This window comes from Macrotis lagotis, chromosome 8 (genome assembly GCF_037893015.1).
Source record: "Macrotis lagotis isolate mMagLag1 chromosome 8, bilby.v1.9.chrom.fasta, whole genome shotgun sequence".
NCBI classification, from domain to species: domain Eukaryota; kingdom Metazoa; phylum Chordata; class Mammalia; order Peramelemorphia; family Peramelidae; genus Macrotis; species Macrotis lagotis.
Window position 1 is genome coordinate 116807318 of NC_133665.1, and position 15579 is coordinate 116822896.

The window sequence follows — 15579 nt, forward strand, 5'->3', positions numbered from 1 at the left end:
ATAGTGAAAGTTATGACATTGCTGTTGAAGGAGACCAGTGATCATGTTATAGGAGAACTATGAGCTGTTGGGGTTTTCATTTGAACATCCATGTCATTGTTAGTCTGTGGAGAGCTTGATCTCCCACAATATAGCAAATATGTGAAATAATAATGAAATATTATGTGTTTGCCTTTTTGAATATTCTCCTTATTGTAGGAGATTAATTAATTAAAGAATTGAGTAACAGGCTTCACAGAGCCCTAATATTGCGTTCTAATATTGGCTTATTGATTGTATTATTATGTAATTATTGGGTCCATTTTTGTATCTCAGACCTTTGCTTGAATGCTTTTCTCCTCTTCCCCTGCCCCGCCCCCACCCCATCATTCTGGTTTTCATTGACTGGTCAATAATAGGCCTAGACCAAGTCTCTGTGGCTCATTGTTTAAGTTTTGATGACCTAGGATGAGTGTAAATAGCAATTGTTTTCTGTTCAGTCCCAAAACTCTTCCCCTCCCAGATTGACATATTTGGGATGGTAAATTGAGCCATCATTCTACTCAATTCTTACTTATCCCTTAGTCATAGAATGCGCATAGCTTCAGACAACCTGAGGCTTGACAAAAATTTTGATTTAGAAAGCCCATGGTCACCTCCTTTATCCTGGATTTTGCCAGTTATCCTGATATTTGTTTTATCACTGGATTCCAATGACTCTGGAGGAGAGACTTTGGGCACTTCTGCTACATTTTGCTTCATTCAAATCCAGTTCATTTACAAGTCATTAGCTCCTATATTCTTGGTCCTCTTGAGAAGGAAGGACCACCTCCACCTCCACCTCCACCTCCACCTCCACCTCCAAAGTGTTTATCCTTTATAGCCTTTGACCCAGTACTTGGCACTCAGAAGGTGCTTAATATTTGTTCTTAAGAACTTTGGAATTGATTGTGTAGCATGGGGGAGACATTGGCACAGGACTGCCCAGCATGGCATGCCCTTATTAAAGAGGGTGCTGTGCTCTATGAGCATGGCAGAATTGAATCAGCTCAAAGGCAACATGAGCTGCATAAGTTTAGAGAACCTACCCCAGGTGTTCACAGGGCTATTTGTGCCCGACTTGTGGTAGAGCATCCCAAGCTCCTATTAATCTGATCAGCCACAGTCAAACACACTCTACCTTGTCTCCAACATAGTGATGTCATTTTGACCTTCTTCAGTTACAAAGGACAAGAACCATAAACAATAAATATGTTTTCTATTCTAAATAATAAGTTTAATCCTTTTAGAAGCAATATTTGAACTTGATCGAACCTGATGAATAAGTGGTTACAAGAGCTCTAGTGCAGATCCTCAGGGAGTAGTTATTGAATTGGGTGTTGATATTTGAAAATAACAGCTTTTCTCTCATTTTCTGTTTAGTTCTTTAGCATCTTTAGAAGATTTGGATTGGCTACCAATAAACCGAACTTTCTCTAAGGCTGCTCAAATAGGACTAAATGTGACTATTAATATATTGGAATTTCTCCAGGAGGAAAAAGTGGACATTATTGGTATGTGTTCTTAAAATTGTTCCAAATTAATTGTATAATATTATAGAAAATCTGCATACAGATAAGACAGTATGTATATAAGTACAAATTTTATTCTGGAAGACAGTATTTGAAAACCCTCTTCTCCATTCCAATGGTTTTGAAGTCTAGGTCTTCCTAATTTGTCTATACTAGAAGTATAAGGCCAGATCCCACTACTGATCTGAACAGGAGCTACTACAAATCCTGCTTCTGTTGTGATCTGGGTTTGTTTTTCTCTCTCTTTAGACAATCTGCTGGTTCCTATTCTTGGGAAATTACCATATTCATGCAAAACTTTGTTTGACCACCCAATTGGCATGGCCCAATCTAGTTTATCACTCCCAAACTCAATAGATCCTCTAGATTTAGTCTTCTTGATAGCTGGAAGGTACCATCATGCCCAAGCATAGTCTGAATTCTTTTGGGAAACAGAACAATGATAGACAAGGTTCATTCAAAGGCAACTAATTATGTTTGTTTTTGACCTTGATGCACAATCAGATTTCATTGTATACTAACAGTTTTCTAAAAATCTAAGAAAGATAGTCCCATGATTGTTAATAGAGGGTTATGTGAAAATAAGTTATCTATGATTTTGTTAGTGTGAAGATTTTTACTATCACCATAGGCAAATATGACAGTAATATATAAGCCTTAAGAAGTTGTTTGAGATACACTGAAGTTAAATGACTTTCCCAGGATTATATATAAATATGATTATATTATATATAATATATAATTATCATATATGATATAATATGCATATTATATATTATATATATGTATAAAATTATTTTGTAATCTGTAAAATCTCACAAAAAATCTGATAAATTTTCTTTACACTGAAGATAAATTATCTCATTTTCATTTACTACTCTGTGTCCCTACCAATATATGCTAAGTCATTAGTTAGGTATTTTTGGCTCAATGGCAGAGATTTTTCCAGTATGTGGTCGAAAAAGAACAGGCTGAAATCATGTCTATCAATGGTTAATTTCCTGTTGCTGATTCCCCTGGCATGAAGCATAATCACAGCTAGAATGGATGTACTCTCTTTCTCATGAGTATCAAGCTGCAAAAAAAAATGTCACATAAAACACCTCATTGGGTTAGGCTCAGGGACCTCACTTTGGCTAGCTTCCATTTGGCATCCAGAATATTTGTGTATTGCCCAAATTGCACTAGTTGATTTACCTTATAATTGCAAATATAATTGCAACTCAGAGTGTAATTAAAGAAACCTATTTTCTTTGAACAGGTTTTCTTCAACTGCCAATGACTTACTACTAACAGAATGAGATTATGTCAAAAAATTGTATCTATAATCTAATGAAAGTTGTTTTAATTTCTCTTGTCTTTGGGGGAATATGTTCTTCCAAGTAAGTGGAGTCAAACAGTTTAATGGGAGAGAATAAATTATTTCTGAGCCTTTGGGGCCCACCATTTCAATCATTTTAGCAATTTAATCAGGTTATGAGAATAATTGAAATGTATTTTTTGCCTGGTGTTAAGCAATACATTTATATGACCAATTTGTCACTTTTTGGATAGCAGTCTTTTGGGATTATTTTGAAATTTCTTTGCTTCTTTCTCAGAGAATTCAATTCTGTATTAGTATTTAAGAAATGTTGGGATTCTTTCATTTATTTATTTGTTTTGTGATGTGATGATGAAATCATTAGACCAGGAGTTAGAAAATGTCCATTCTTTAGACCTCACTCTGTCAATGAAGGACTGTGGGACTTGGGATAAGACTTAAACCTTGGTGCAGGTGACTATCCTCCTATACTACTTAGAAACTTAAGCTCCCAGATGCTCATTCAGTCCATTTCTTTTTCAACTCCTCAAAATTTTACCTTGTGATTTCTTTTCTCCTCACAACTGATTAGTAGAAAATATGGTAGAGTCCAAGTTTCTTAGTACGTTATTTTCACTCAAAATTCCATCACATCCTATCTCTTCAAGGACCTTGTTACAGTCTTATTTCTCATCTATACATTTTCAGCTTCTCTCTTTTCATTGCTACCCGTCTCCTTATAACTATGTTCTAGTTTGTCTAAAGCCTGCCTTAGACTAGCATTGTCTGTCCAGCTACTTACTTATTTCTACTCTCATTGTGAAACTTCTTATAAAAGTTTTGTGTCTGTAATATGCCCACTTTCTTATAAACATTTGTATTCTGAAGATGGGGTTTCTTCCCCTACTTACCTCCTAAAAGTTCCTTCTCAGACATCATCAGTGATTCTCTTATCATAAAATTGATCTAGTTTTCCTTCAAATCCCTCATCATTGCAACTCTAGTGCTTAACATTTGACTAGAGAATTCTCTTAGCAACTTTATCTGACATTTTTTTTATAGCCATATCCCTTAGTGCATTGTTAGAACTTCTTGAAGGACCTAGGTCTGTAATATGATGGCATTACCATCATGTTGCTAAGAACTAGTTAGGTAGCTTTGATAAAGCAATAGGGAGCTCTGCTATATCATTTGCAGATTGTTTATAAAATAAAACTATTTGTATACAGACATATGTCACATAGTATTGTCTTAACCAATTTAATCTTAAAATAAAGTTGATTTTTTGCAAGGCAATGGGGTTAAGTGGCTTGCCCAAGGCCACACAGCTAGGTAATTATTAAGTGTCTGAGGCTGATTTGAACTCAGGTTCTCCTGACTTCAGGGCCAGTGCTCTATCTACTGCACCATTTAGCTGCCCCTCTAAAATAAGGTTGTTAATATATGATAGCAACTAAACTCTACCATAATTTGAAAATCCTCTTATATTGGCTTCCACCCTTTCAAATGAATAATTGCTTGCCACTGAGAAAGTTATAAACTATCTCTTCTTTATAATCAAATGAAAAGGATGGAAAGACCCCACAGAAGAAAAAATATGTAAAAAACACTATATGTAAAAAAAGTTATTCCCTTCCTCCATCATCAATAAATCTATAAGTGTTTATTATGTGCTTATTACAACACCAGAAGAGTGTTAAATATTGCCGATACAAAATCAAAAACAAAACAATCTTTTTCTTCAAAGGACTTAAATTCTAATGGGGGAAGACATGAAGATATACATGCAAAAACACGCAAAATAACTCGATGAGCTACTAGCATCTGTCAAAAGAGATGGAAGGATGAGAAATATCTCCTTAGGAAGGGAAGCCTTGAACTTACTCTTTTCTTTTTTTTGTTTTTTGTTTTGCAAGGCATTGGGGTTAAGTGACTTGCCCAAGGTCACACAGTTAAGTATTAAGTGTCTGAGGCCGATTTGAACTCATGTCCTCCCTGACTCCAGGGCTAGTGCTCTCTCCACTGGTCCACCTAGCTGCCCCTTCTGAGCTTCTTGATAGATACAAGAGACTTGCTAAGTACTAGAGATGTGGCGGGAGAGCATCCCAGGCAAGTGAGACAGTCACAAGGGGTTGGGTGTAGAGAGTTTTATAAAGTATTTTATCTGAAGATGTTCTTATTATTAGAAGACTGGGGCTTTTTTTTACAAGGAAAGGGCTTGACAATGTCTCTTTTGATTTCCAGGCTTCAAATCTGTCCATATATAATTCAAAATTCTAATTAAAACTATCCTTGTAACCTTTGTGGTCTGCTGCTGAGCCCAGTATTATTACATGAACTTGTATTCTACACAAGAGAGTGATGAAAAGATTTTAGATTTTCTCTGATGGGGCAACTTCCTCAGGACTCACTTTCTTCTGACATTTCTGCTGTCACCTCTTCATATGATTTCAACTCAACTGTCTTGGAAGCTTCTTTTTAAACGCAGTAGAAAGTCTGTTGCTTTTTAACATTTCTGTGACAATTATGATCTCTTACTATTCTGCTCTCCTGAATGATTGTGGTGAGTTGGGGAGAGGACAAAGAGATTAGGGAGCAATTAAATTTAGATTTTATATTAACATATGAGTCTCTAGTACAGTCTTTTTTGTAGTTACAGAACTCTTACAAAGGAAACAAACTAGTAACCTTTTAAAAATTGTCATTGAGTATAAAGTTTGAATGTAGCCCATGCTTCTCCATGCCATTTTCTTGGCAATTTTGATATGCAATTTTGTAGTTCTTAGAGAAAATGTATTCAAAACTCTCTCCTATCATAAAGTTCCTATGGATTTCTAACAAAAATAAAGAGGCAGGATTAAGAAATTTATATGTATTATCTCCTTAATATCAGTTCATTTAGGTCACCAATAGGTCCATATCTTAACTTTCATCAAGAGATTATGAACTAGGGAAAAAATTTTGGAATAGATTTATGGAGAATGAAAAAAAGTTAAGGATTTTAAAAAAGGATATCCTAGAAGAGTTTTAGATTTTTTTTCACAGAACCATGGAATTTTAGAGTGTAAGGAACATTTGAGATCATCTAGTTTGATTTTTTTCACTTTCAAAAAAAAAGAAACAAAAGGAAATCAAGATCCTAAAAAAGTCAAATCACTTGTCCAAAGTAACACAGTTAGAGGCAGAACAGGAATTTAAACACAGATTTCCTGATTCTATGTTGAGTTCTCTTCTATTAGTCCTTGGTAAGAGTTAAAAAAACCCCAACAACCAATAAAACACATATTTATACCCTGGAGAGGAGGCCATCCTGAAACGATGGTTGTGAAGAACAATTTTTAATGTGTTGCTTCAAAGGACAATGTAGGACTGTGAGCTGTCCAGGAGTAGAAAAGGAGTCTTCATGAGGTAGTGAGTTCTTTTTCAGTGAAAATATTCACAGTGGATAAATCATTTAACAGATAAGAAAGAAGAATTTTTTTTTAAGATTGATTTAAGATTGAATTAGATAACTTCTAAGATCCTTTGAAATTCTAAGAATGGATAATTCAAAAGAGAGGTACAAAAAGCAGATAATTCATATGGAATGGAAAGACATTTAGAGATGTCAGAGGTTTTCTCCATGGAGAATATATTCTTTTCTTTCTAAGTAAAATGGTAATTCACAAATTCATAAATCATAACAGATTGTAATCTATCTTTAGTACTAGACCAGTCATTCTGTTTTACTTTTTGAGTGGTTAGCTCACTATTTTCTTGATGTTTGAATATTTTAATTTTTTAACTCCTCCATATTATAATTTATATTGTCATTGCTGCTATTGTTGTTTAATCATATCTAATTCTTCATGACCTTATTTGGGATTTTCTTGGCAAAGATATTAGAGTCGTTAGTCATTTCCTTTTTCAGCTTATTTTATAGATGAGGAACTAAGGCAAACAGGATTAAGTGACTTGCCCAGTGTTAGATGTCTGAGCTTGGATTTGAACTTAGGAAGACAAGTCTTCCTCATTCCCTACCTACTACTCTCTATACACTTGGTCTTCCCTTACCTTAATTCATAACTCTTTCATTTATGTATGTTTTAGAAAACTATTATTCTGACTTTTGATAGATTACCAGCCCCAATCAACTTAGTTTCTTATCTCATCCAGGCTAGTCCAATTATGTCTAGCCTTCAACTCAATATAAGTATTCCCTTTATAGTGTCTTTGACATGGCCCTGCCATTTTTCTAATTTCCATAATTATTGAAGGATTTTTCTTCTATTGTGAATTTACATTATTTCTACTTGGTTGTTCTTACTATTCTTCTATTTATACTTTTTTGTGCACTTTTCCCACAAAGAGGCTAATGGATAATTTTAGATTTGTCTGTAAGGGCAGGATGGGCAGGATAGAAATTTTAAGATTAGACCATGCTTATATATATGTTTTTAAATAGGACTTGGATATAACTTGTCACTGAGAAATATGGTGTGGAACCCTCAGAAACTGAAATCTGATTTGACATCCAAATATGGCTTTGATGACCTTCGAGTTGAGAAGATGCTGAATTACACTGGTGAATTAAATGAGGTATAGATGTTCATTGATCCTTCATCCCTTAATTCCTTTATAAAAGTCACCATAGAGTTATACAACAGCAATGACATTTTCTGTAGGTGCTTAAAATAATGATTCTTGGATGATGAAACTTTCATTTAAAAATAAGACAAGGAAAACAGGCTTTTTTTTTCTTTTCTAGGTTATGCACAGTGTCCTTTGTAGCAAGTTTTACATGCAAAGGCAGTAGTCCAATACTAAAACATTATAGAATGATATGTCAGCAATGTTAAGAAACTACTCTTGTAAAATATTAAATATTAGCCACTTCAGGTCTAATGTAAAAAGCAGCCCAGATGAATGTCCACATGATGGATTACAGAGAGTATTGGCCTTAAAATCAGAAAGACTTGAGTGTCAATCCTTGCCTTTGACATTTACTATTTGTGTAACCATGAACATATCATTTAATCTTTCTGAATCTTGGTTTCTTCCTTTTAAAATAAAACAAATAATATTACTTGCCTAGCCACATCGAAGGGGGAACAAATAAGATTGTAAATACTATAATACAAACACTAGTGATATTTATTATAATCAGATTTTTGCCTATAGCTGAAATCCTTTGTTTAGTATCTTTATGATATTAGACAAATTTTCTTAGAATATCACTAAAGTAAGATTTTAGTATCTATGATTGGGAATTTTTTTCCTTTTTGTCCTTTGGATTACTAACAAAAATAGATGTCAAACTTGTTGTCTATATAAGGAGGAGTTAGCCTGTAAGACAAGATCTGGTAGATACAGCTCGAGTAACTAAGAAAGACTTTGCTTATTTGATATATATATATATATGTATATATATAATATATATATACATATTATATATAGAATAATATGAGATAATATGATCATAGACTTAGAGCTAGAACTGTAGAGCTCTAGTACAATCCTTCTAAAAAATGCCAGTTTTGATTTGAACCCAGATCCTTTGTCTGTAAATTGAATTCTCTTTTATAGTTCATAGATTTAATAGATCTGTAATTGGAAGGAACCTTTAGATAATCAGCTTTAACTTGTAGACTTTTACAAAAGAGAAAATTGACACTCAGAGAGATTAGGTGATTTTTTTTCAAGGTCAAAATAATTCATGCTGCAAATGATTATATCCTGAGTACCTTATTTCATTCCTCTAGTCAAGGAATCTCTGTATTCCTACTTAGGATCAATTGACTTAGTTCAATTGCTGCTTGTTGCTTCTTAGAAGTACCTAGAAGAATGTAGAAGGACTTTTTTCACATGATAGTAGAATTTTGGGAAGCAAAGACATTGATGATTCAATTAAATTTGACTATATTCAAGGAATTATACTAAGGACTAGGGCCACAAAAACATAAAGTGAAATAGAAGTCTTGCCCTTAAGGTATTTAAATTTTATAAGGGATATGGCTTGTAATTGATTAAGCAATGTTATTATTTGAAGAGGGAGAGAACATTGATTACAGAGGCTATCGATGGAGACTTCCTATAAGAGATGACACTTGGGTTTAAATAAATCATGAAGGAAGCTAAAGATTCTAAGAGTTGGGGAGGGGGGGAGAGAGAGAGAGAGAGAGAGAGAGAGAGAGAGAGAGAGAGAGAGAGAGAGAGAGAGAGAGAGAGAGAGAGAGAGAGAGAGTTTCAAATATGGAGAACACATTGTATATGGAAAAGGAAAATGGTCTTATGAGTTTTAGGAACAGAAAAGAGTAGGATAGCTTGGCAGGAATATACAGTGAATGAATAGTAATATTGTGAAAGCAATCATTTTTTGAGGGGGGGGATAATAAACCCATGCTAGAATAGTATTAAAAAGAATCTTAAATTTGTTAAATTGCAAAACTTTGCTAAAATAAAGATCAAATTCATTTTGATTATAGTTACTAATGAAAATTACATACTACTTTACTGTATTTAAAATATATCTAGTCTTTTTGCCTATCAACTTCTGCCCTTTTCCCCCTGGAAAAAAATCAATATGGATCACTTTAATTCAGAGCTGAAATAAAGTGAAAGGAACAATCAGGCTTTCACAAATGATTTTCTACAGTAGACCACATTTTCACAGTCCATAATTGCCTAAAAGGTGCAGAGAATATAATATTAGTTTGTTTATTTTTAAAAAAATGACTCTATAGGACAAACTTAAAGAATCTTGTCCTAAAACTATATCTTTCCTACAATGTTAAGATCATATAAGAGTACCTGGTAGACATAAGCACAAAACTCACTTTGTTCAATCAAGGCCTAAAATAGGTCTGTTAATATTTTCCCTGTTTCTAAAGTTAGAGAATCTGGATTCAAATCTCAGTTTTAATACTTACTTCTTGGGTGACTTACCTTCAATGACCCTATTTCCTCATCTATAAAATAAAAGGCTGAACTAATTGGATTCTGATATCCCTTCCCATTCTAGATTTATGCTCCTATGACTTGTATGTGGATATTGGATTCGATTTTATTTATCTTTAGCTTCCTTCTGTATAACAACAACAACAACGATAATGACTTTTCTTTCTGGTCATTTTATTTGTATCCGCCTCTTTTTGATCCCATTTGGGCTTTTCTTGGCAAAAATGCTGGAGTGATTTGCCATTTTCTTTTTCAACTTATTTTACAGATGAGGATACTAAGGCAAACAGGGTTAAATGACTCATCCAGGGTCATATAGTGTGTATCTAAGGACAGATTTGAACTCAGGAAGGTGAGTCTTCTTGATTCCAGATCTAGTACTTTATCCACTGTACCACCTAGATGCCCAATGATAATAGCAGGTAATATACACACACATGTATGCATATATATATATATATATACATACATACACACAGATACATTCACTTAGACACACACATGTATGTATATATCTATATCTATACAACAGATACCACTGTGCTAAGCACTTGATAATTATTATCTCATTTGTTCCTCACAATAATCCTGGGAAGAAGGTATTATACTTCTCCCAACCAGAGATCAAATGACTTAGCCAACTTGTAAATATGTGAGGTAGGATTTGAATTAAGATCTCTCAACTTCCACTTTGGTACTCTGTCCATTGCACTTAGCTGTATGGAATGATACAGCTCTGCAATTTCCTAGATCCTTTTCAGCTCTAAATTCATTGATTCATATGAATTTAAAAATATTTAATGCCCTTCATTTAAATGACCCAAATGCTTAGGGGTAGGAGGGAGTATGTTGTGTTGTCTTTGAGTTTATGATCAAGTTATATGTCTGAGATGAAGGGCAAGGCAGAACATTTTTTTTTTTCAGGGACTACTGAAAAAAATCTGTACATTCAGTGAACAGCTACTGTCTGTCAGTTTCAACCTAATGAGTGCTTAAAAATAATAAATTGCGAAAAAGATAATATTTCATGTTTTTGTGTAGCCTCCATGGTCCAGTACATAAAATAAACAGTTCTTTGGAATGAGTATTATTTTTAAGACAGAAGACCTATTCAAATCCTTCCTTTGTCACTAACTGTATGGCCTTGGAAATGATTTTGGCTATTGACTGTGGGATAAAATGCAAATTTATTAGTCTGGCATCTTAAAGACCTTCATAATCTGGCTCCCACCTGATGCTTGAATCCAATTTCATACTAATTCCCTTTATGTAGACATTTTAGTATACAAAGCCAACACTGATGAACTACCAATTTTTTCCTAATTTACTCCTTCACTTTCTGTATTAACAAAACCCATTTCTTTACCCCTCTCTTCATCTCTCTTTTAAGACTTAAAGCGCCACCTCCATCCTTGATTCTTTTTCTACCCCCTCTCCTTAATTATTCGTGTTCTCTCCCTTCTCAAATTTCCTTATTTTATTCTTGTAAATTCATTATATCCATTCTCTATCCATTAGAATAGTGGTATCCAGATCAAATAGAAATAAAGGTCAGTAAAGTGAATCACCAGGATCTCTGCTGTCCATACACTGACCTAGAAAAACCATATATGTGATACATTTCTTTTTTAAAAAAAAACCTAATAACACACTTAAATCAATAAGAACTACATTTTAATCTAATTTGAGCCAAATTTGGGAGTATTGTATTTTGTGTGTTTGTTACTTCTGTAATAGAATTATGAGCTCCTTGAGGGCAGAAATTGTTTCACTTTTATCTTTTTTTGCCCCAAGACCTAGCACAGTGGCTAGAATAGAGCAGGCAATTTGGAAAGGGATATTGGATTAGAGCTAATATTCTGTATGCTTTGGGTCTCAGTTTCCTCTCTGTAAAATGAAAGATTTGGGTCAGATAATTTCTAGGGTCATTTCCTAGAAATCTAGAATTAGAAATCTTATAATTCTAAATCTGCCCATAATCTGATTCTTACCTTCTTTGAAAACCTTTTGTGTTGTGCTCCTCTGTTTATCTCTATACTATAGTCAAATTGCATAACTTTTGTTGCACTTTATCTCATCCTGCCCTTTTCTACCTCTGGATCAAGTCATCCATTTCCCCATGTGTGGAATGAAATGCTTCATCGTCTAGTAAAATTTTTCTCTGACATTAAGGCTCAGCATAGGTGAAACCTCTTTTTTTAGTTTTTTTTTTTTTGCAAGGCAAATGGGGTTAAGTGGCTTGCCCAAGGCCACACAGCTAGGTCATTATTAAGTGTCTGAGACCGGATTTGAACCCAGGTCCTCCTGACTCCAGGGCCGGTGCTTTATCCACTGTGCCACCTAGCTGCCCCTGGTGAAACCTCTTACATGAAGCCTTCACTAATCCTCATTCTGTACCCTGTCTTTCAAAGTAGTGATCTCTCCCTTCCTTAATTTCTGCTTAATTATGATCAGCATGCCGTTATCAAATACATGCACTTGATACTGTCTGCTTTTTATAATTAAGTAGAATGACATGAAAGCAATGGAGTAGAATTTACCATAGGAATAAGAAGGGAAGAGTGTATATTCACTATGACCAGTTGTGAAATGAAATCATGATCAATCAAAGAAGAATAAGGAGCAGATGGCTAGGAGGAAATCAAGAGAGATCAGCAACATGAAAACCCAGATAAATAATCCTTTTAAGAGGAGAGGATAATAAATAATGTCAAATGCTTCACAAATGGCAAGAAGAAGAAGAAACCTAAGAAGAAATCATCTGGTAGAAGTGATAGATGGCAATTAAGAGATCATAGGTTACTCTGGAGAAAGAAGTTGGATAGGGATGGAGGGAGAAGAAGTTAAAATACTCTTTTCTGGGAGACTAAGAAAAGGAGAAGAGATATGGGATGATAGCTAGCGGAGATGATAAGACTGGGGAAGTTTTTTTTTAACTTTTTTAAATTCAGGATATTTATTTTAACAAACAGTTGAATACTCAAGATGAACTAGATGCTACAACAGCTGCTCTCTTGGGTTTTAGGTGTTGTTCCTTCATGGAATCCATTCCCGAATCGGCCATAGACAATTTTTAGGTGCCCCGCCGGACCAGTACCAGTGGTGTTGAGTCATTTAGCCTTTGCACTCCAGTTATACTTTCTCTTGAGCTTAGCAGGGTATCCACATTTGCCGCATGTTGACTTCTGGAGATGGAATGCTTTAGAGTTGCAACAAAGGCACAAAGTGCACATCTTATTCCCGCGCTTACCAAGAACGAAGATGTCCTCTTCTCCATCTTCCTCCAGCAGCCAGGACCAAAGAGCCAAAGTTTTTTTTTTAAAGGATAGAGAAGAATTGAGAATTTCTAAAGACAGCAGTAAAGAAACAAGTTGATAAAGGTTGAAGATTAGAAGGATAATTTGGTGGCACAATCTGCTAGAGAAACCCAGGGGAGATATGAATAAGGTTCCAAGGAAAGAAGTTGACCTTGCTAAGGAGAAGAACCTCTTCATCTGAGACAATAATTTAAAAATTTGTGTTATAATTATAACCATTATTATTTTTATTCTTGTCCTCCCAACAAAATTGAAGTTCCTTAAGGGTAGAGATGGTATTCTTTTTCATCTTTGTGTTTTCTGGTTTAGATCTATACATTACAATTCAGCTCTTAATGTTTGTTGAATTGAGTTGAATTAAAAATGAGAGTAGAACTCTCTCTCCCCTCCCCCATTCATGTTATAGGAGAAGTTGGTAAATTATAACAAAAACATAATCTTGCTATGTCCAGGTTTAAAGAAGCCAATTTTTTTGGTTCTTTTTTGGAAAAAAAAAACTTTGGTGCAGGTTTATTGACTCTCCTGCTTCAAATCTACATTTTAACTCCTCAGATTAGGGTTCTCTTTGATCTTAGCAAAACAGAGAAAGAAAATAATGTGTGTATGAGTTAACAGATTCTATTTTCTAAGGCCCAAAAGAGTAACAGAAATCAGTTTCTCTTCCTTTAGGCAAAATATTAATGGGTATCTTGCTTAGCATCATCTTCATGTGCTAATCATTATAAAACAGCTCTATCTTATACATTTTGGAATGACAAAATTTGAAAGAGCTTTTTCCTTTTGTTTTCTTGAAACAGATATTTAAATAATTTACTATTATATAAACAATTAGGAAAAATCAGTAAGATACTTGGGCCCTGATCCTTACCTTTACTAACCAGTTATTTCTAGATTTTTAAATTTTAATGAAAATTTCTTAATTTTACATGAATAAGGAGCTATTTATAAAATAATGCCATTTAAAATAAAAAAAGCTCCTCTTCTAAATATTTCTCATGTATTGCAGATTCCCACAGACAGCTCACTGGAACAATTTATATGTGCAGCCTTGTTCAACACATCAGAAGTTGAAGACGACAACAACTACAATCTTGGAAACTGTAGCATCCAGTGGTCAGAAGCCAAAGACTATCTTATCCATTCAGTCAGCTGGCTCCAAATCTACAAACAGGTATTATTACATAGAGCAGGTTCATTCTTCCTGGGTCATACCTTTTCCCTTTAGGCATTTTTCAAACTAAACCTGATTCATTAGTAATCTATCAATTTTTCACTTGTTTTCCCAAGGCAGTTAAGTGACTTGCTCAAAGTCACACAACTGGGGTATCAAATATCTGAGGCCAAATTTGAACTCAGGTTCTCCTAACTTCATGATCATTGCTCTATCCACTGTGGCACTAGCTGCTCCCAATATTATTTAGCCAATTGTTAATTAATTCACAGTTTATTAATTCAGTAGACAAAAGACAGGAATGAGATTTTCAATTTAGACCCTAGACAAGTTGAGCTTGCAAAGATGGAGCAATTGGGGGTTTTGTACACTTAACAATAAACAAACTGAAGTAACTCATTAATCCAAATTCATGTTTAATTCTGCAAAAAGATCAACGATTTTTATGGTGAAGGTGTTTCAACTACTAATTAAAGTTGAAAACTCTGTATAACGTAGTACAGACCCTAATTGTCACGACTGTAAATATCCATAATCTGGTAGCAAACTGTCTTATAATTAACCTCTATGAACTTAACTTGGCTGGTCTTTGAATAATAGATAGGCTCCAACTCTCAGCTGTACTTGAGTTTCACTAACTTAACCTTTTCATGGTATGGGGAGACATAGGGGTAGGTCTTGGACTGGGGGTATTTATATTTAAATGAACAATATTTAAAAATAATTAAATTTTAGGAGCAGCATGGTGCAGTGGATGGAAAGCTGGTCCTAAAGACTTGGAAATGACTTCAAGTTCGACCTATATACTTATTGACTTGGTGATTATAGTTATTTAAATTTTAAGCTCCCTCAGACAACTCTAAGTCTAAGTTGCAGAGCAGGTGTTAGCTTGTATTGTCAGATAAAGGTTCCTTACTTAAAGTTGCTGAAAACAAAGTCTGGTTAAAAAAAATGCCCATCATACCTTTCATCTCTAGTTGCCCAAGATGAAACACATAGAATGGATTCAATAAACAATTGTTGATCTTATTTCACATATGCTGAAAGTATATAGAAAACTATATCAATATATGACAAAAGATGAGCCTAGCTTTGTAATCATCTAAGATATATTATGTGTGAAGTTTTATAAATGTTTGCATGTTTCTCCTCCATTAGAATGATAACTCTTTGAAGAAAGGGACTGTTTTTGCCCTTTCTTTGTGTCCCAAGTCTTTAGCACTATGCTTATCATGGAGTAAGCATTTAACAAATGATTGTTGACTAACTGAATAAAAATGTAATAACAATAATAATAACATATTC

The 15579-nt window shown here is 34.2% G+C and overlaps 1 protein-coding gene and 1 pseudogene across 1 annotated transcript in view; one reads left to right on the top strand and one right to left on the bottom strand.

Annotated features, from left to right (window-relative positions):
* Positions 1–15579, top strand: part of ABCA13 (ATP binding cassette subfamily A member 13) — a 493610-nt gene that overhangs the window by 78530 nt on the left and 399501 nt on the right. The window contains exons 7-9 of the mRNA XM_074199032.1: positions 1402–1532; positions 7295–7428; positions 14110–14274. Of these exons, the coding sequence (XP_074055133.1) occupies positions 1402–1532; positions 7295–7428; positions 14110–14274 (430 nt within the window). The remainder of the gene's footprint in view (positions 1–1401; positions 1533–7294; positions 7429–14109; positions 14275–15579) is intronic.
* Positions 12743–13090, bottom strand: LOC141496115 (large ribosomal subunit protein eL37 pseudogene; annotated as a pseudogene).